The 21,350-nt window shown below is 50.4% G+C and overlaps 1 protein-coding gene and 1 non-coding gene across 4 annotated transcripts in view; one reads left to right on the forward strand and one right to left on the reverse strand.

The window, feature by feature from the left end:
- CTBP2 (C-terminal binding protein 2) overlaps nucleotides 1-21,350 on the reverse strand; it is a 162,108-nt gene that overhangs the window by 46,494 nt on the left and 94,264 nt on the right. For all 3 annotated transcript variants that reach the window (XM_012531580.3, XM_033420783.2, XM_033420785.2), the window contains one exon: nucleotides 5,501-5,660. In XM_012531580.3, coding sequence (XP_012387034.1) covers nucleotides 5,501-5,558 — 58 coding nt within the window. In that variant the 5' untranslated portion in view covers nucleotides 5,559-5,660. The remainder of the gene's footprint in view (nucleotides 1-5,500; nucleotides 5,661-21,350) is intronic.
- Nucleotides 18,451-18,557, forward strand: LOC117199945 (U6 spliceosomal RNA). Its single transcript, XR_004481320.1, has one exon. It is a non-coding gene; the product is annotated as a U6 spliceosomal RNA (small nuclear RNA).

A 21,350-nucleotide genomic window follows, 5' to 3' on the forward strand; every position in this document is an offset into this window, starting at 1 on the left:
AGCGCATCTTGGAGTTCTGGCATCACGGTCACCCCAAACACTTGTGATTAGGTTGAGCTGTGTGGGACAGCCTCTGAATGCATGTGGGGCACCATTTGCGGGCCTCCAGCTCTGCAAAGCCAGGTCACTTTGCTGTCCTCAGACCTACTCTGACAAAGGAGGCTTGGCCTGGAGGTGCTGGCACCCCGTGAGGCGTTTGTTAGGCCTGGAGCAGACCTCTTTCCTCAAAGTTGCAAATGACCAAAATGAAACGCACCCTGAGCAAAGCAGACGAGGCAGGCAGCTCACACTCGGGAGGTGTGATCCCCAGGGGCACAAAGACAGGTGTCGCCCACCTGGGGGAGAGCGTGACCCTCCCCGGTGGGCGCGAGAGCCAGAGCAACAGCTGCAAAACAAAACCCAGACACTGACAAACACCCACACCCGGCCATGGACTAAAGTCACCACACCCCAAACCCCAAAGTGGAAACAGAGCTGCCTTAACAGGCCGCTTTTAAAAATGTGGGGAGTTTAAAAAAATCCACCAACCGAGGTGAGAGCCCATCGGCAAGTCAACAAGTGCAAAGAGTAGCTTAAATCTGCATTTCACAGATGAGGAACAATGGAGAAATAATACAACCTGGAACCTGACTCTCATCTGCAGAAAGCTGAGGGCCGGGTGTGGGTGCTCGATGGGCCCAGTCCTTAGGTGACAGCGGGAACCCCAGGGGAGGTGCCGCTCTCCAGATTTATCTTAAAACCAGGGCCTGATATTTCTCCCTCACAAACAATGTCCACAAAGTTTCAACGTGACTGTCCCCCGCCTTTTCTGATCCTTTACCTGAGCACGACGTGGCTTCATTATATTCGTTTATACTACAGAGTTTTAAGTCATGTCTGGTTGACTATTGTATATTTACATAGCTAATGTAATTATCACTAATCACGTAATTACTGGAAATGTACATAATTGCCTCATCCAAACATATAATTATAATGTATAGCAACATCATGAATCCCATTTTTAAGATCTACATTTTGGGGCTATTTAAAGACATTTATTAGAAATAATTGTGGACTGCCTATAGATGGTCTCGACGCCGTTTCATGGTAAGGTGCTCCGAGTGCTTTAAAAAACAAAACAAGTAGTGATTCTATAATGCATTTTCTTTTAAGACGGGTGAAACAAAAAGCACACAAATAAAAGACAAAATGATCCTGGCCTGAGTCTACAGATTATGCTCTTCCCGTGGGGAAATACAGGTCAGTCCTGCCCTGTGGGCTCTGATGGGTGTGAGCCAGGCAATGAGATCCGCCCCTCACCCCAGTCCTCCCTGCAGGGAGCACACAGCTGGCCTGGACACCCTCACCACTTCCACCACCTCGACGACCTAGAAGCTCTTAGACAACATCTTTGCTTCTTGAATATTCTGGGACCATGAATGAACTTTCTTGGGGGAACGGTCCACTGAGATGTACTTTCACAATGGCGAGCTCATCCCACTAAGAAGAGCACAGTGACACTGGGAAAAAAGTTTTCTTCCACCTCATCCCTGCAGCATTTTCTGACTTTTCTCGTCCTCTTGGGGACAAAGATTCCCGGGATTTATAACTACGTGTTTAATAGACACCGGTTTATTAGACAATTTAATAGACAATAGAGGTTGGCCTCTATTTCTCCCACATCCATCCAACCAACCCACCCATCTTCCTCACCGCCTTTTATTCTCTGTTCTCATAAGAACATCCCAAAGGTAAGGAATGTTGAATTCGACTGTTTATTTAAGAGGAGGTTCATACCATTTCTTTTTTTCCTGCAGAGGAAAGAAGTCCTCTCCTGAATTATGTGATGAAGGGGACTGACTACAGCTCAGCTGATATAATCCTCAGGACCATTTTTCCACACATATAAGACATTCAAGCAAAATGAAGATGAAATATCTACTTTTTTTCCAAATTACATTTTCAAAAGCAACAGGAAAGAACGGTGTTTAGTGATTTATTGTACCATAACACACAATAAGGTGTTGTAACAAAAAGTCATCAGCAAGCCCATTGTGGTATATTACAGTTCTACAAACCTAGGCTCCAGAAAATGCTTTTCTGGGTTACTTTCGCAGTGATGAGGGATAGCAAGCCCTCTTCTCTGGCCAACAAATACTTGGGGCAAATCAAACCAGCTCTGCCATGATGCAGTTACGTATTAAAACTCTCTGTCTGGTGCATTTCATAAATGCAATATTTCAATTATGCCAGCAAACTAAACACAGGGGAAAAACAAGACCTACATTATACAACAAAAAGAAGAGACTGCAATTTGGTCTGACCAGTCTATCCGCAGACTCTGCTCCACAAAACCTTCACACAACAGCACTCTAGGATTATTTGATATTAGGCATCAGGAAAGATCAGAGAACAAATTACAAATATCAAAACAGAAGGATTGCTTTAAGAAAAAAATCTGGCTTTTAAGTCAGCTTGAAAGACCATTATTCTAACGGAGTTGGATGGAGTCCCGAAGACTTTGGGTGGAGAGAAGCGAAGCTATCCTCTATACTTTGCTTAATCTCGAGCAGAAACATCCCCTTAGAGGCGCAAAGGTGCAGACAGATTCTGGGCACATGAAGATTGATGGACCGGGTCACAAGGGGACTGCGGTTCAGAAGGAAGAGACCCCAAGGGCTGCTGTGGAAGGTTTCAGGGAGGAAGGGACTGGGCCTTGGGAGGCAGGTAGGGATTCTGGAAGCAGTACTGGCACAGGGGTGATGCTCAGATCCCACCAGACTGGCTCAGCTGGAGAAAAAAGGTCCATTCGAGGGGTGGGGGTTGGGGGGGTAGACCCTGGAGGGCATCAGAAGCCTTGTCTGGCTTGGGACCCAAAGCCAGGGATTTGCACTGGGGTTGGCAGCAGGCGGGAGGGAAGAATTTGAAGGAATATGTGTTCCCACAGACCCAAGAGCATGAAGAAAAATCTCCTACAAGCCTGCAGCGGAGCAGGGCAGCTTCATGGCTTTAATCATAAAACAAAAACAGAGAGAGAGCGGGGTGGGGGGGGCAGGGGGGGAGGGAGAGAGAGAGAGAGAGAGAGAGAGAGAGAGAGAGAGAGAGAGAGAGAGACATACAGGAAGTCCCTGGGGTGTGGGCGGCGGGAAGGAGAGAACTGTTTGCTGAGCCTGCTGGACTTCCAAGGAGAACATTCAAGAACAGTTAGTTCAGGTTTACAGAACAGAGACTGCTGGGCATCCAAAGCCAGGGACGGAGGTGCGTGAGGCTTTCAGGAGGAAGAAATAATGGAATCCACGTGCCGATTCAAGGGCAAAAGCCCAAATACAGAATAGCAGACTGCCTGGGCGCAAATCACCGACTGCTCTGTACCTCGCTGGTAGCACCTGGGAAACGGATGTCCTGACCACCTGTCCTGACCATTAACGGCACTAAACCAGCTTACAAATACAAGGAGCACCAATGAAGCATCTTGGAGCAGCTGTTAAACTTCATGGGACACCAAGTGACTGTTCGGGATCATGGATTGTAAATTACACTTGAGTAACTCTATGTCATGCATGTATCTTGATAGTGGCTATTGAGAAATTAAAGATAAACCACTGCAACTGTCTCAGGAACACCGTTCGTGGATAAAGGAGATGCTGGAATTTGTTATAAAAAATACGCTGGGGACTGGTGAACCAGGCCTGGGAGAGAGGGTGCGAAAGAACCGCCAATGGTGTTGCTGTCACCGACCACCCTGGACAAGGAGAGCAAAGGCCCCTGGTGCTTCCATCCCATTCTTGTCTCAGATGTGCTACCTCTAGATAAATACTGGGGTTGGGGTTGGGGGTGGGGGGTGGAATCGGCCCCATAGACATTCCTGATACTAACCTTGGAAAGTTGATCCACTAGGGCTTTCTGGACTGGGGGCTCAGTACCAAAAATGAAGCACCTTTCCACAGGAGGGCAGAAGTACAATTTAAAAACCCCTAAACAATCAGGTGAACCCAGATTGTGGGACATTGTACAAACCTACTGGCTTGGGCTCTTCAATAATGTCAATGCTTCTGAAAGTCAAAAGGACCAGGGAATTATTTTAGACTAAGGAGACCAAAGAGACATGACAACTAAATGCCACCTATGTCCCTTGATAGGTTTCTGCACACAGGCAAACAAACCGGCTAAAACAGACGTGTGGGGGAGATGTGCATGTGCCGTCTATGTTAGATAATATGCTGTAATGAGGCCCAGTTTCCTGGGGGTGATGACGGTGGTGTGTTTATGCAGGAAAGGAGCCTCTAATACATGCCATAGGTACTTAGGGATAAACTGCTGCACTACACATTTCTCTCAGATGGTTCTGGGCAAGTCCATCCATCCATCCTCCATCCATTCATACACACGTATCTCTATAAGGAGAAAGCAAGCGATAACAAATGTTATCAACTGGTAAATACAGCTGATGGGAATACCAGTGTCCGTTGTACTATTCTATCAGGCTTTCTGTAGGTTTGAAAAATTTTTTAATATTTAAAAAAAAAAAAAAATCCTTGAATCCCAAACCCCTTACACTGCAGCAGAATCCCAGGGATGTGGAGGGACAGTCAGTGCTCCTAAATTCTTTTAGGTCGGAGCTGTTGCAGGGCAGACAGTCACACAGTAGAACACGCCTTTAATGCCTCCACACCGCTAGCCTGAGCCACATCTACAAACAATTCCATATGGACGGCTCCTGGGAGATGCTTTCCTGGGCCTGAGTGAACTGGCCAACTGGTGTGCTAGCATATTCGGGGGTCGGGGGCAGGCTGCTGAGCCCACCCCGCCCAGCGGCTCCCCTCCTGAGAGAAACCCTGCAGTGAGGTCACGGGTAACCACGCCAAGCCAAACCCAGCCGACAGCACAGACACCAGCCGGCTAGGAGCACTTCACGCCAAGCCCAGGTCCACTGGCGCTGGATTTCTAACCACTCCCTAAGGAGGAGAGGACGGTGCTCAATCCACATCTCAGAGTTTTGTCCCCGGGTTTCCACTAGATTTTAATCCTGTTTATTTTTCCTTTCATGAATAAAAAACTTCCAGACATTTTTCAAAGATACCAGGGACGTGAACAGATCATGAGGGGCTATGCTGGGCTCCTGAGGAATATCTCAGAATTTGTGCTGGTAAATCTTTTAATTCAAAACAGATAAAGTCCAGAAACTTCCGCAAGTTTAAAAAAAAAAAAAAAGATGGTCCTAATACGCAGTGTCTTTCTTGTGCAAAATGATCTTGGGACAAAATGGACCTCAGGGCCTGCTTCCCCCAACTTCTGTCCTAGCCCCACCCCTGCCCTGGAAGCGGGCCTCAGCCTACTTGAAGGTCAGGCCTACTGACCACGCCAAGGACACCACCAAGGACACGGGCAGAGCGTGTGGGACGGTGGGAGGTGCTGGGGGTGGGGTGTGGGTCGCAGCCAGGCTAGGAGACCAGCTGCAGGATTCCAGGGCGGGTCTACGCGACTTTGGTGAAAAACCGCCAATCACGCTGGCTCTTACCTTCACAAATTCTGTCCAATCGCTGTCGCTTGACTTTGTGCTTATCCACAAGGGCCATTCTTTATCGAACTTTGCACCTCTCTGATTCAAAAGGCAAAGCGGTCCTCTAAGAACTTAGGGGCCCTCGCAGGAGTCTGCGGGCATTACGCCACTACGCGCCCTGAAACAAGGAGAAAAGAAGCCTTACTCGCTGGACACCCTGGGGGCAAGGACGACAGGTCATTCGGGTGTGGCTGCCACTTGCTACAAGGGGACCTGCCCTCGGGCGCTTGCTCTCCTCCTCAAATGCTGGAGCTGGATTTGCTCCAAGTCCATGGGACAGTCTCCCGCCTCTGAGGGAAGCACACGAACACGCACAACTGTCTTTGGATCCTGAAAGTGGTAAATGGCAGCATCTGGATCTCTTGCTTTTGACTTCGGGGCTGTAAACACCAATTACTGACCAGCCTGAGTCATAATACTTTGTACTCGAATGCCAGAGACCAAGCTATAGCCAGTGGGGCTGGTCCTGTACTTCTGTGAACCGCAGAGGGGCGGAGTCACAGATCAACCCACACCACCTAGGAACACATCCCAGGGGCCTCTGGACCGAGATGCAGACACCCAGCTGCCACTACTCTCTCAAGGCCTTCTGCCAGGAGGTTCACAAAACCTTTCAAAACTGCCCTTTGGCCACCGCTCAGCACCACACAAGCCCCTTGCCCCACCGCCTGAGAACGGGGCAGGAAGGCATGCACCACCTAACCAAGGTTTGACCAGTGCCACAGCTGGCATCGGCTGCCCCACACCCGTGGCGTCTCAGGCAGAGGAGGAAGGGTCTCCCATTGGGGCTGGGGTATTTGGGCCTCTCTAGAGGGAAATCCACATGCCACGCCGCCTGAGGAATGGGGAGCCCATTTCGCAGATAAAGTCGGGGCTGTGTGTTTGGGAGACCCTGACCTTCATTTCCTGCTCAGCCAATGTACCAGTTGAGGCCACAAATCATCACCTGTAACCCCCCAAAGTCCCACAGCTTTTGACTCATTACTGCAGTTATTCTAACAACAACTACTAGCGCGCGCGCGCACACACACACACACACACACACACACACACACAGTTGTCCTCAGTTACCCAGCAAATGAGGAGGAGGTTAGGAGACAAGCGTGAGGCTCCAGGGTTAATAATGAGGATTATTACGTATGATCATCAGTTACGCAAAACGCTGGGAGTTACTTTCTCAAAGGCCGGAATGCAGGTCTGACTATGAAAAGGTAGGCGACTTCCCGGAAGTTAAAGACTAATTTCTCAGCAATGAGGCTGAAAAGATTTATGGCAATAATTATGTGATTTTTTAAAAAAGAGCTAGGGAAAAAGAAAAAGCACAATTTCTACTCACAGAAATAATTAATGCGACATCCAAGAGACACCAAACCCTTTCCAAACCTGGGACGTTCCCCACACCTGGAATGACCCTATTGGACAAGCGAGGAGATGAAGCCGTCCTGAAGCAAGCCAGAGCGGCACCGGGTTGACGGGGCAGGCAGCTTTCTAAAATTCTGGTTTCACTTTTGCTGGGCTGTATGAAAGGTAATCACGCAAAGGGGGGAAGGTGATTTCTTACTGGTCAACTTGAGACAGACAGGCAGAGGAGCAGGACCTCTGATCCAAGGGTTTCTGTCCAAGAGAGACCCTCAGAGGCTGGCTGGCAAATTTGATTTGCTCGGGTCCCGGGCTCTGATCAGCGGACAGCCCCTCCTTGGCTCTGGTGTGGAGACACACCCTGTGTTAGCCGCCACATCCAGGGTGAGAGAATTAATTAGTTAATATTTGTAAAGTGCCTTGGAGATGAGAAATGACAGCATTATCATCCGAGGCAAGACGGGCTTCACACCCTCCTCCTCCAATTCCCCGAGTGAGGAGGCATAATCATTCTTTTTGCTTTCCTTTGAATTTTAATTTGTATAATTAGATGGCTTCCTGAAAAATTGATAAGTAGAATCTCGATTATGCAATCAAAGGAAAGATCAGGCATCAGCTTACACAAATTGTCTGCGTCCTTTAAAAAAAAAAAAGGCAACTGACTTGTGTGGCTTTGGGGGGTGGGGTGGGGTCTCTCTGTGGCTGGCCCTTCCACGGGGTCCCCTCCAGCTGCGGCACCCACCCCTGTCTCAGACTGAACATGCTGACAGCATCCAGAGTCGTGAGGACACCGGGCGAGTCTGGTCTGGACTTTAGAGCAGTGACCATGGACTAATTCACGTAGTGTCAAACCCCTCCCCTCAATCGATCCCTCCCCCCCTCCGTCCAATATTTCTTTTTAAGCAAGAATGTATGACATTCTTGCTTAAAAAGAAAGCAAGAATGTGTCAGTGTATGTGACATTTTCCTCCTTGGTCCTCTGAAGGAGCGAGCTATTTACCAGGACTTAATTAACATGACCCTCTTCCTAAGGACAGGGACAGGCCCTCCTCAGAGCCGAGCTGTGAGCAGCGTCCCTGGCTGGTGTCCACGCCGAGAATGCCGGCACCCTGCTATCCGCACTGGCCCTGGGAGCCCTCGGCGGGGCCCCCCAATGGAAGCCCACCTCTGTCTTTACTTTACACCAGTCTCCACTCACAAATCACGAACTTTTTGCCACTGAAGTTATCACTACTGTCATCCATTGACACTATCTGGTCAATGTTCAACCGCAAATAGATAAAGGTCCACATAGGGAAGAAAAAGCAGAGGGGGATGTATTACATGGTCTCACTTTGGCTGAACCTGTAAACCTCCACACCGTATTTGTGGGTGGCAAGAGAGTTCTAGAACCTCCATGTTTGTACAATGCAGATGATGTTGCTTTGCGTTCCAAAGCGGCCGTGAGGGTCAGGTGAGAACACGCAGGAGAACATCTGGTGCCCAACGGCAGGCCTCGTGCCCTCCTCCGGCGAGAGGCCCCCCTGGATGCGGGCGCCAGTCACACAGGAGCATCCCTCCTGCTGAGGCTGGAGGTAAACCTCGGGGGGAACTCAGGAACGGTCAAAAGGCAGTTCAGGTCTTTTCACAAGTAGGAAGGGTGTACCGCTGTCAAACCTGACAAGAAAAAAAACACTACCTTCTCTCCCAAAAGAGAGATACTAAAATCACAGGGCAAACCACAGAAAGGTCTACCTAAAGTTTTGTTAGCTTGAAATGAGGGGTGTGAGCTAGGGCTGAAAGATTTGGTGTCAGGGAATTCAACTTACTTCAGAAGGGGAAAGATGCTTGCATAAGAAAGCTACTTAGAGATTCTTGATTACTAGAAAGAAGATACAGGTATGGAAGATTTGTCCACTTGTGGGCTTCAAAAAGAAGCATGAGAGTTAAGAAAAGGGAGAACAAAAAGGAAGACTTCATTTTACAAACAAATGCAAAACACCCAAAGTGAGGTCGTGAAAAACAAAAGGTTAGCCCTCATCAATCATGGTCTAGGTCTACCGTTAGCAGCCCTGCCTGCCAGGACCAAAGCACTGCAGTGCACAGAAACTCAGTCGTCACTAATTTACATGCTTAACATCTCAGGTAAGTTTTTAAGACCCCCTCAGTTTCTTTATTCTGGTTCCTAGTCTTTGTAAAGATTAGGCAGACGAAGGAATTTACACAAAGTAAACGATGTCTTCAACGGTGTCTTTCAAAATGAAAATTCCCCTAAAACCAGTTAAAGGTGAGGAGAGCCTTCAATTCTTTTAAGGAAATCTACTTAAACACTATGTCAATAGAGAAACTAAGTTTTACGATATGATAATAAATTAATATTATTGTAGTTAAGCAAGTATTGCCGAAGTTCTCCGAGTGAACCCCAGGAGTCTTCAGAATACGTTCCATTGTTAAACCTGCAAGTGGGGGTCAGGGGGAGATTTAAAGTCTGAGAGGTTGCCCCGTGACCCACGGCAAGTAGAAGAAGCTCCTGCAGCCCCAGTAGCATTGGTGCACGAGGTCTCCCAACTTTCCAAGCCTGGGATCCCTAAAGGAATGACATAACTCCTCGGGTCTCCTCTACCACAGCCTACAAGGCTCTCCTGATGTGGCAACAGGGCCATTTACCAACTTCTGAATGACCCAGCAGGGAGGCACCATCCAGGTTAAGGCAACACCAAGCACCTGTTACCACGGGGTTAGTGCGTTTGCATAGTGCCTTGAGAACGCTGGCCCACCAATGACCACAAAACCCTCTCGATTCCTCATCTCGTCCCAAATAAAGCCACAGGGCTTCAGGCTACCTGAAAAGAACTTCTTCCAGAATCTTCAGAAGCCAAACAAAGGTGAACAACAGATGACAAGCTGGGTAGAATCCTCTGAACAGGTGGATGTGGGTTTTGTTTTGTCAACCATACCTGAAGGACCAATTAAAATCCAGATGGAACAAAAGAAACCTTCTACAGGGGGGAGGCATCGGTGGGAAAAACACAGGCTTAGCCTTTGGTTAAATGGTTGACATAATACCCCAGTTAATAACAAAATAATTAAAACTACACTTTAAGGAAGAAAAAGAAGCTTTGGGGGAAGATCTGTTATGGGAAATGTACTGAAGTCAATTTTGTCAATGTCCCAAAACAACTACTGCTCCCTAATTATAGCTCAGTAGCTTTGGGGCATATTTAGGTTTCGGAGGGAGGAGGAGAAACATATGGTTCAGGCATCTAGTGGCATTAAAAAGTGCACAGGGACGGCTCCCCTCCCCCACCCCAGGGGTTACCAGCAAGACCCTTCAATACACACCGGAGCTTCACTCTGGTTCCTGGAGCCTCCCCCATTGGGCAAGGCGGCTCATATTTCCCCAGGGAATGCCCAGCAGCCCAACCCTAGGGTGACAAGGTCACACCCTGGTCACATGCCCTCCATCTGATCCATGGGCCCCACCCTCTGATCCCCTGGGGCTGACGCAACACCAATGTCCCAGTGAAAAGTGCAGATAGCTCAAGAGCTATTAGCACCGGGCCACCGCCCTTTCCAACAGCAGAGGTCAGGCAGGCTTCACAACTCAGATGGAATTTGAAAAGGGCAAGCCAGTGTTTACACCATGTTATGATGGACCCCGAAACCAAGCAATGACATTTCTATACTAGGACATATGAACATGCTTACCCAACTGGATTAATATACAGAAGATTAAAAATAATTATACATACACACACACACACAAATATACAATTCAACAATTCAGGCCAGGTCAAAATCTGCCACCAATCTGAAGGAGACAGAGAAATGAAAAATGAAGACTCTGTAATCTCTGTTGAGCTTGTGACAGCCATGAAACACAGAAAGCAAGTCTTTTAGCAGGTGGAATCCCAGTGCTGGGGTGAGGTTGGAGGCTGCCTATGTGAAAACCACGCTTCCTGGGACGATCTCCTCGGCCAGCAAACAATTTCTGAGTGAATCCTTCTGCCCGGTTTAGATTTAGAAAATACATCTCCTGGTGTTAAATGCAAAACTCAAGAATTCTAAATATTTTCGCTTGCTAAAAGCTTTCATCAAGAACAGAGGGCTTGGGCAGAAACAATTCATGATTTTCCTAATTGGCTGTTTTATTTGTGTCATAATGAAAATTAAGTGTTGGTGAAGAAAATAAGATGCTTCTGTGGTAAGGATTTTCACACATTTTTAAAGCACCTGACTTACAAATATGCTTTAAAAATAAATATATTCGTTCTAACACTAAAGTGTTCTTTAAAAATAAAAGCAAAACGAAATGAAAAAAAGAGGTAAAAGGCAAATAAGCAAACTCTCGTCCCGATTAAGAGGTGTTACGTGACCCCTTTATTTCCATTGTGCTGAGACTGAGGAATCACAGAAACACGGATGAAATTTCTCCTTTCCCAATTTTCTGACCCTTTCTTCCTTTGGCACTTTTGATCTGTAGCTAAGTTTGGTTGAACAGGGTGAAGGGATGAGCATCCTCAATTTCTCTGCGGACAGAGGAAGTTCCATCCTGACCAGATGACTCATCCGTTTTTACATATCACATGCAAGAAATTATTATAACAAGTTTATATCTGAGCAAGTAAAAGTGAACACCATACAGAGGAAGAATCCAGAACGTCGGAAAGTTTGGGAAGGTCTCATAAAATGCCTGCAGAGGAGCGCTGGCCGTGGTGAGGATTTTGGGGTGGCCACTCTGTGCCCCAAAGGTCACCTGAAGGTGATGTCTGCAGACTGTGAAACGCCTGTGCACCCACATCCATTAGCTGTGCTCCAGTGCAGAATAAAAGCCTGCATAACTGATGGTCACTAGGGGCTTGGACCTGGGGGCCACCAAGGCAGGAGCCACCAGGAGACAGCTAACTGGAGGTTATATGTTAAACTTGTGCTAAACTTTAAAACAGTCTATGGAATGGAGGTGGAGGTGCCAGGCGGGGAGTAAAGAAGATTTAACATTTTAAAGGCAACTTTGGATTATTCGGCTTATTCTAACATATATGAATTGCACTTGTATTTAAAGGAATTAGTTGGTTATCAAACAAACAGCAATGATGAGATCTTAAATGTTTAAAAACCTTGATGTGAGATTTTTAAAAAATTTATTTGTTTATTTTTGGCTGCGTTGGGTCCTCGTTGCTGCATGTGGGCTTTCTCCAGTTGCGGCGAGCGGGAGCTACTCTTCGTTGTGGTGCGCGGGCTTCTCACTGTGGTGGCTTCTCTTGTTTTGGAGCACGGGCTCTAGACATGTGGGCTTCAGTAGTTGTGGCACGCGGGCTTCAGTAGTTGCAGCACATGGGCTCAGTAGTTGTGGTTCACAGGCTCTAGAGTGCAGGCTCAGTAGTTGTGGTGCACGGGCTTAGCTGCTCCGCGGCACGTGGGATCCTCCTGGACCAGGGCTCAAACCCGTGTCCCCTGCATTGGCAGGCGGATTCTTAACCACTGCGCCACCAGGGGAGCCCGAGGTTTCTGAAGACGTCTGCCTCTTGATTTCTTGCTACTGGGTGGCCCGAAGTCCTAGACTGGCTACTCGGAGTGTCCACTTTCCTTAGGGGACACAACTGCTTTGCCGTCCTTGTGAGATCCCAGCCCATGTGTCTCGACACTGTGCAGTCTGGAAACGTGCAACGGCGCGAGCTCTGCAGTCTCGACTCACTCCCAAAGCCAGTGGAAACCACCGGTGAGGGCCCGGCACCTTCTGTTCAAGCCCTTCCCTGGAGCAGGTCCACCCAGAGGAGGCCTGGTGCCCAGCGATGGGGCCCTTTGGCCAGCAGAGGGCACTGCACACCCTGCACGGCCTTCCCGAGGCTGCAAAGACCTGAGCCGCTTTGCCAAGGCTCGCCTTGCTCATCTCAATCCCGACTTGGACTCTGCAAGAACCTGGAGAAAGTGAGACCAGATACCCCCAAAAGGAAAGGTCTGAGATGGCTTCAGGATGACACACTGCATGTCCCCCTCAACCTCAGGATGCAAAAGGGACAGAAGAGACCTCCAATCTCCCTTAAAGCAACAGGTGTTTAGCCTTCAGCAACACGACCAGCCAAGGGAGAGGAACACAGTGGCTGCCCTCCTACTGCCTATCTCCTAGGCTGGCAACTGAGGTTTGCCCTTTCAGAGCTGAAGTTTAGGCGCTGGAGAGGCGGGCCACGGAGAAGGGAGGCTCTCAGCCATGGGCTTGGGGTCCTGATCCAGGAGAGGCCATGGGCCACCTGAAGGATGATTTTCCATTATATCCATGCTTCCTGTGTAAAGATACACCAACGAGGAAGGAGCCACAGTGATGAAAGATGAAAACAACTTGGCGGAGCCGTAACTTATAAAGAGAGGAAAGGCTTGAGGTGGGCCTGGGCAAAGGGCGTCAGGGTTTCCATTACAAACCACTCCCGGGGCACCACACACACCTGCTTAATGCGATTGCTCAGTTCTCCTCAACCCGGGATCCGTTTGTTGTGAAACGTGTATGACCTCAGGATACACAACCTTTTCAGTAGACATTAATTTGGAGAAGAAGGTGGAAAAAACCAGATTTTTCCAACCTTATTCAGGAACTGATTCTGGCCACCGGCTGGGAGGTGGGGCCTTGTCTCTGGGCCCCTGAACCTGAAGGTCGCAACCTTTATGGATGCTGGCTTCTACCTGCCAGGCTGACCACCGCAGAGGGACAGCTGACCTGTCTAGTCTTTTCTGATCACCAAGTTCTAAGAAGCCGACACGCTAATGCAGTAAATCAGCTCTCTTCTCCACACCTGCAGGGCACCCAAATGGTTCAGGGTGGAGAAGGGAGGGAGGGGCTGGTGCAGTCCATCAGCGCTGAAGTAGGGGACACACACACCCCATCCAACCCCCACGCCTCCAAAGGACCAGCATCCTTTCTCACTACCACTTCAAAGCCAAGGGTGCCACAGCAACAGATGCCACTGGACCACACGGCTTAGTCTAGACCTGACGCGGCAGGAGATGCCTTTGGAAGGACCCCACACAGAGATCCTGGGGTGGGATTCTGCCTTCTCCAGGAAGCCTTCCGGATGAGCCTCTCTGCCCTTCTTGCTTTGCAGCTGACACCACAAGCCCCTCCCCATCTTGTTCCAAACCCCAGTAAGTGGGATTCGCTTTGACCTCCCGGGGGGAGGGTACTCTGTACAGCCCACTTCACGGTGGACAACCCAGGGAGGCACGTGGGCTACCTGGTGGCCTAGGAGAAGCTAAGAGAGGCCAGCAGGTAAGGCCCAGGTCGGGCTGACAGGAGAGGGGGTTCAAACTTGTCCAGTAGAGATAAAGTTATCATCAGTGCGAAGGACGGACTGCTGGGCCTCTTTGTCTGTTTTCAGAAACCAAGTGTCCGGAGAGATTATCTCAAACACAAACAGAAGAGCTCACTCCAAACCTGACCATGTGCCGGAGGGAGTAGGGACCCAGCCTCCCAAGTTCAGTACCGGACAGGTCACACAGTCACCAGTCAAGAACCAAACCCAATAAGGGCTTCTGAGCAACCCTGCTCCGAACCTGCAGCCTAGCCTGAGGTGCGCAAGCCGGCTGGGAAGAGAGAGCTTCCCAGGACCCAGGCAGGACTCTCATGCAGCTCAGCTCATCCCCTCCCAGGTCCCAGGGCATCACTCCAGGGCATGGCAAGGGACAGGAGTGCTCCACGAGGGGGGGGGGGGGGGGGCGGCCCATCCTTTATTTCAAGGAGGTGCCGCTGGCACAAAAGCAGACACGCAGGAAAGCCACCTCAGGCCTTGGGAACAGAGTAATAACTTTGTTTCATGACGACAGATATTCTGCGTCTGGGTCTTTACAAATATCCAAATTCCGTCGTAATGTTTCTGTACCAGGAGAGCCACTGGGCTGTAGCCATGGAGGCATTCAGAAGCCCACAGTTCTCACACAAGAGTTTTCTGGAAACGTGAGGCGGGAATCAGACATCCCAAGCTCCAGAAAGTGTTTCGATGGAAGAGCGGTTCTTCCCAGACCTTATCTTTTTAACCTGAGTCACAGAAAGGAAAATCTTAATCTTCTATGTAGCTATTTAACAATACGAAGTACAACCTGCGGCCATTCATCTCGCTTAACACGGTCTTAATGCGGAGGATGAGGAATATAACGGAACCCAGGGGGAGGCCGGCTTTGTTCGCATCCACGCCGGCCACCGAGGGGAGCGGGCGGCTGGAGGCCGGGCTGGGGGTTGGGGAGGAGAAGCGGGTGACACTCATGCGTCACAGGATTTCATCTTTGCTGATCAAATTCGAGAAATAAAGAAGGGAGCCGCTAACCAGCTCCTTTTGTTTTTGTTAATTTCAGGGTATCCCTGAGGTTAAACAGTCCCCTTGAATTATTTCACCTGTTTTACTGTGGACTCCTGGCCGGCCTCCAGGGCTTTGGTGGGTGAATGATGCCATTTTTGCATTGATTGCAGCCCCGAATGTCCTGTGCTATGGCTAAAATCTCACCTGGTGCAGAGGGGTTGCTGGAACAGGGGAGAGGAGGCAGCAAAGCTCCCTGTGAGAATTTTCTAGGTGTGACTCCTGTCATGAACAACCGGATTCTTCAACAACAGGGCGAACATTGGGATGGTTAGGGAGGATGGGGCACTTGTGAGTACAGTCGCCTGTTTAGACAATTACAGCTGTCATTTCACATGAAATCCTATTAAAGAACTCTTGACAAGGTGATGGGCATTTAAAAATCTGCTCTGAACTGACTTACGGGGGCCCTACCAGACCAAGAAGAGATATGGACCAAGAACAGACAGGGGAAGGAGGCTCCAGGGAGTCAGACGTCTGGACACTGTGTTCATGTCCCCAGACCAGACAACCCATGGAAATGACACAAGATAACCTTCTGGGGAAAGGCAGGCTCCTGACTGCCCCCCTCCCTGCAGCACTGTGCTTCCTGCCTTAGGAGTCCAAACTGCTCATCGGTGGGCTCAGGGTCAGTATACGGACCCCCAAAGGCCTAACACACATTTTCTACCAGGTGCCCACAGCCATACTGCCTCGTTATGGATTGAATCATGCCCCCCTCCACTGCCCATCGTGTTGAAGTCCTAAGCCCCAGTACCTCAGTGACCTTACTGAGACTGTCTTTATAGAGGAAGTCAAGTTAAACTAAGGCCCTAATCCAGTGTGAGTGGGGGTCCTCCTAAAAAGGGGAAATGTAGACAGAGATGTGGACAGAAGACTGCATGAAGGCACAGGGAGAAGACGGCCATCTACAAACCAAGAAGAGAAACCTGGAATAGAGCCTACCCTCCCAGCTCTCAAAAGAAACCAAGCCTGACACCTTGGTCTCAAGATTTCTGCCCTCCAGAACTGTGTGACAGTATATTTCTGTGGTTTAAACCACCCAGTTGGTGGTGCTTTGTTATGAAGCCCTAGCAAACCATGTCACGCCTACTGATGATATTGGGGTGGCCACCCCCAGAAACCCCTCTGGGATCCTGCACCAATGATGCCTAGGGAAGCTCAGGACCGCCTTGGAGGGAAGCCTGGTTGTGGAGAAGAGGCGGCCTCTGCGGGGTGTGATTCGTCATGGGTCCTGGCTTTATCACGGAGCGCCAACTCAAACCACACCCAGCCACGTGCCCCAAAACGCAACAAATACGGACATGCCCATGGCTGTACCCCAGGGGCTGCTCTGCCAGGCACTGGGGCCTGGCTGCAGGGGGGAAGGAAGGGGCTATGGGCCCAACAGCAACCCCCTTAACTCTTGAGGAGTGGCCTCCCGTGAGACAGAGAGACCTGTGTTTTCAAGGGAGAGACACAAAGAAAACTGTCCCAACCGTACTTTGCTTTCAACTGTGTTCTGCTCCCCAAACCCAAAGATTGTTCTGGACACACTGCCACTGTGTCCTCTGTGTTAGCAAAGGGTAGATGTCTCCATCCTGATGCCAGGGGTGGGGAGAAGGGTGGTCCCACACTGCCCTGTCCCTTCTCCTTGGTCAGGCACCGGCAGACCATGCTTCCGAGGAGGCGGGAAATCTGCCCAGGAATCCGCACGGCCCCTCGGGATGCCAGCAAGAAGGTGACTAGGCTGTGCCTTGAACACCAGGGTCTGAGGGATAACAGTCTAGCGTGAAGCTCCATTAGGGATCTGAATGCCATCCACAGTGACAAGATGTGTTTCTCCTTCAGAGTCAGGGATCCTGGACTCAGGCTGGACATTGTGACTCTAATGGCCTCTGTTAAAACTGTGTTGGGGCAGCCTGTACCTCTCCACGCTTCCTAAGGTCCTGGGAAGTTCTGAACAGAAGTCTTTTCTGACTATATGAACACACACAACCCAGCATGCAGTCGAGAGGATGCCCTGTCCGTGGGGCAGGGGCGCTGGCCAGGGAGCCCTTCATGCTACACAGGCTCAGCAGCACGAGGAACCGAGGACCCAGCCCAGGACATGATACTGCACAGGACTCCCACGAAGGCAGCACGGACACGCCTCTGTGGCCCATCCAGCTCCCGCAGGGGGTACCCAGACCCAGAACCCCGGTGACATGTCAGTTCTGCACAGCACCCCACTGTGGCATAGGGGCACCCAGGGAACAGTGGGGAGGGGGTGTGAGCTGTCAGGGGTCCATGGAGGATTTCAGAGCCACGACTTTCCTAAGAGGCCTACGACTGGCCCCCTCTCTGCTTGGGGCAGATTCCATCCTTGCTATGGAAGCCAGAAAAAGAATCAACAATATGGCCCCCAGCGATCCCCACCTCCTTGTATCTGTGTCCTGTGTACTCTCAGTTTCTAACAAACAGATCTGATAATAACAACAGGCAGGTGGGGTAGGGGGGGCATTGCTGCGACACTGCCATCTTGGGCATCTCCCCCCACCCTGGGATCCAGCTGCCATCTTGTGGGCTGCTTCGTGGAGGGGCCCAAAGAACTGAGGAACCAAATCCCACCAACAACCAGCTACGTGGCCTCCTCCAGTTGTGCCCTCAGGGGAGGTGTCAACTCAGGCTGACACCCTGACGGCAATATGAGAGACCCCGGCCAGGGCACCGAGCTGAGCTGTGTTGGGTTCCTGACCCTAGGAAACTCTGAGGTATGGTTTTGCTGTCCTAAGACTCTAAGTTTTCAGGTAGTTTGTCACACAGTAATAGACAACCCAGTCTAATAAATTTACCGTGGTCACCGATATGGTCAGTTCAACAGGAAAGACAAAAACGGTGATACATTTGTACTGCAATGGTGCCAAGCTTCTATTACCTACAGGACAGAGAATGCTAACAAAAAGCCATCTAAATGCTGTAAATCCTCAGCTGCCCATGCTGACACGAGGTGTGTCTGTGATGTACCCAGCTCTGCAAACTCTGGGGCAAACTCCATTCTCCGCAGCTCAACCGTGCCCACTGGAGAACGGAAAGTCTGCTGTGATCTTCACTTACCCCAGATGCTTCAATAAATTCCAGGGCTGTGCTCAGTGCGCACAGAGTTAACTAGGGCACCTTGGGATCTCCACTCCAACTCATGCACACCCATAAATACGGGACATTAACAAAGCTCTATCCAAGACGGGGCCCCACATTAAGAATGTAGCCTTCGTGTTCACTTCGGCAGCACATTTACTAAAATTGGAATGATACAGAGAAGATTAGCATGGCCCCTGTGCGAGGATGACACACAAATTCGTGAAGCGTTCTATATATATATTTTTTTGTTTGTTTGTTTGTTTTGAGGTATGCGAGCCTCTCACTGTTGTGGCCTCTCCCACTGCGGAGCACAGGCTCCGGACGCGCAGGCTCAGCGGCCATGGCTCACAGGCCCAGCCGCTCCGCGGCATGTGGGATCTTCCCGGACCGGGGCACGAACCCGCGTCCCCTGCATCGGCAGGCGGACTCTCAACCACTGCGCCACCAGGGAAGCCCGTGTTCCATATTTTTAAAAATAAAACTATTTATCTGGATCAAGTCAAATAATAAAGAGAAAAAAAAGAAAAAAAAAAGGAACGCAGCCTTCAAGGCCACCCTCTGCATGGGAATGCACTGGATAAACAGGCCCTCTTGCTTTCTTGTTCTTAAAAGTCCTTGAACTGCAACTACTATTTAAGTTGAGCTATCCAAATCAGACGAAAAAGGAGGCAGGTAACATGAAAGGCAGTCGGCAAAGAGTTTCAGAGTTTCCCGCCATGTGAAAGGGCAGAGGGGAGCTTAGATACCAGCAAGCCTGCCCGGAATCCAAGGGGCAGAAAAGGCATGGGGTGTAACACAAGCGCGCACGCGGGCACAGACACACGTCCACATAGGCTCGTGTGGCCCGTGGCGGTTTCTTGGAACCATGGCATTTCTGGAACATTCTGCCTCCCTCACAGATAGACAGCCCGAGACTCAACTCCTAGCTTGTATTTCTGCTCACCCCCTATAACTCCCAGGTCGCCCCAGCTGCTCTGTAGAGGCATTTTTGGTGCAAAATTCCGGAAGCCCAGCAGCCGGCTGCAGGCACGCCAGCCAGGTAGAAAGCAGGCCTGCGTCGTGTTTAGCCACACCCCCAGTCCTGAAGCACATCTAACACGCCCTGCCCCTTCCCGGGGGAGCCCCCAGACCTGAAAGAGGAAGCAGCCCCATAAGGAAGCCAAGACACAGATGAGCCAAACAGAGAAAGGAAAGCTGGTCGGTAAACTCGCCAAAGTCCAGAGGGAAAGGGACCCAGCCCTCAGCAGGGCTCCTCGGAGAAGTGGGGCTGGGACCACGCGGGGGGGCCTCCCACTGTATCATTTTCACTGCCACGTGTTAGTTTAACAGCAGCTACACTCGCAGAGCACCTGATGCGTGGCAGGTACGGCTCCAAGTGCTCACGCAACATGCACACCAACAGCCCGAAAACACGGTCTGCTGCACTGAATTCAACAACGAAGGCATCTACACCGTGGAGAACACGCCCCGCACAATTACTCATCTCGGTGACCACACCTGCTCTGGGCGAGGCTTCCAGCAAGTCCCCAACCTCCCAGGTGCTCACAGGAGACAAAGGTGCAACCCTCACCCCGGGCCACTTTCACAAGAGTGAGCCCAGAGGAAGCCCAAACCCTTTCAGACAAAGTCACAACCCAGGGCTGCAAGAAGTCAGGGACCATGGCTCAAAACTCCTTCTCTCCCGGCTCTACTCTCTATGTCAGTTTTGTGTAAAGGCCAAAATACCGACACCGCCTTCCTGCCTCCGGAACAGATCCAGCCTCCGGTCAGATGGTGGTCTGCTATCTTGGACGAGGGGTGTCAGCTACAGAAACCTCCATGGGCCTGGGTCCCCCAGCTTGATCCCTGCCAACCCCGCCACAGGGAATGGCTTGTCCAGGTCACACAGGTGAGGTGTGCCTACTGGGGACCTGCCTCCCAGTCACTTTATGGCCCCTGAAGTTTGATGAGCCGTGATCACGGCACAGACCCTGATGCAAAGCCTGAAGACTCCGGAAGCCTCCCTCACAGGGACGTTTTGGGTCCTTCACTGCATTTTTGGTTGGTGAGTCTCCATTACACCCTTTGGTGGAAGCCACTGCTGCCCTCTGTGGGTCCGCCAGGCTCTGTGGGATCCAGGGTGGGCTCAGCTCCCCGCAGCAGGTCGGGGACAGAAGAGAGAGGGGCTGAAACAGGAGGCGGAGTGTTCTTATTCTCAGAGGGGAACTCACCAAGGGTTAAATGGATTTTTAGAAACAAAACTTATGAAAATGGCCTCAATACAATTTGATGAGGTCAGCGAGTAGAGAGGCCTAATGACACTTGTAAGAAAAAACATCTGTCGGTGTCGAAAGGTCGGCAGGAAGTGAGTGGGATTGACGTGGCTCTGATTGGCCAGACCAACACTCCTAGAAAGAGAGGCACATGGCTTAACTTAGCCCAGAGGAACAAAAAGGCCCTTTCAATTGTCCTCTGACCAGCCCCGCCCCCCTCGAAACAAGAGGCCAACCCCCGAGCTCTGAAATCCATCCAGGACCCTGGCTGGCAATTAGCTCTTTGTTCACTCGCTCATCGGCCACCAAGGCCAAAATATTCCTGAAGAAGCAGGAATCTTTAGAGAACGACGCTCTTACAAAACCCCCAGTTCTACTTTTCGGTTAGAAAACAACGTGGGTCAGTTGAATGGCAAATGTTTCAATAAATCCATCATCGCAAAAACAAAAACAAGAGGTTTCTTTGGAAAAACAGGAAGTCTTGGTACATAACATGTCTTAAAATAGGGCCAAGCTCATTTGTTGACAAAACCCCAGCCTCCAAAGCCTCTTGGTCTGATCTGTCCAGATCCAACATACCCCCAATTCCTCCTCAGGACCCCGTCCTGTTCCCTCGGGTGACAGGCTGGCCTGGCCTTTGTTGCTCTGACACAGGGCACACAGGGCCGCCGGCCGGCCCGCTTCCTGTCCCCAGGCTCCGAGGAGGGTCTCGGGAGGAGCCGGTCGCCGGCCAGGCCGCTTGCAGGAACCAGGCCTGGTGCTCTTCATGAATTGAGGGCC

Source organism: Orcinus orca, chromosome 14 (genome assembly GCF_937001465.1).
Source record: "Orcinus orca chromosome 14, mOrcOrc1.1, whole genome shotgun sequence".
NCBI classification, from domain to species: domain Eukaryota; kingdom Metazoa; phylum Chordata; class Mammalia; order Artiodactyla; family Delphinidae; genus Orcinus; species Orcinus orca.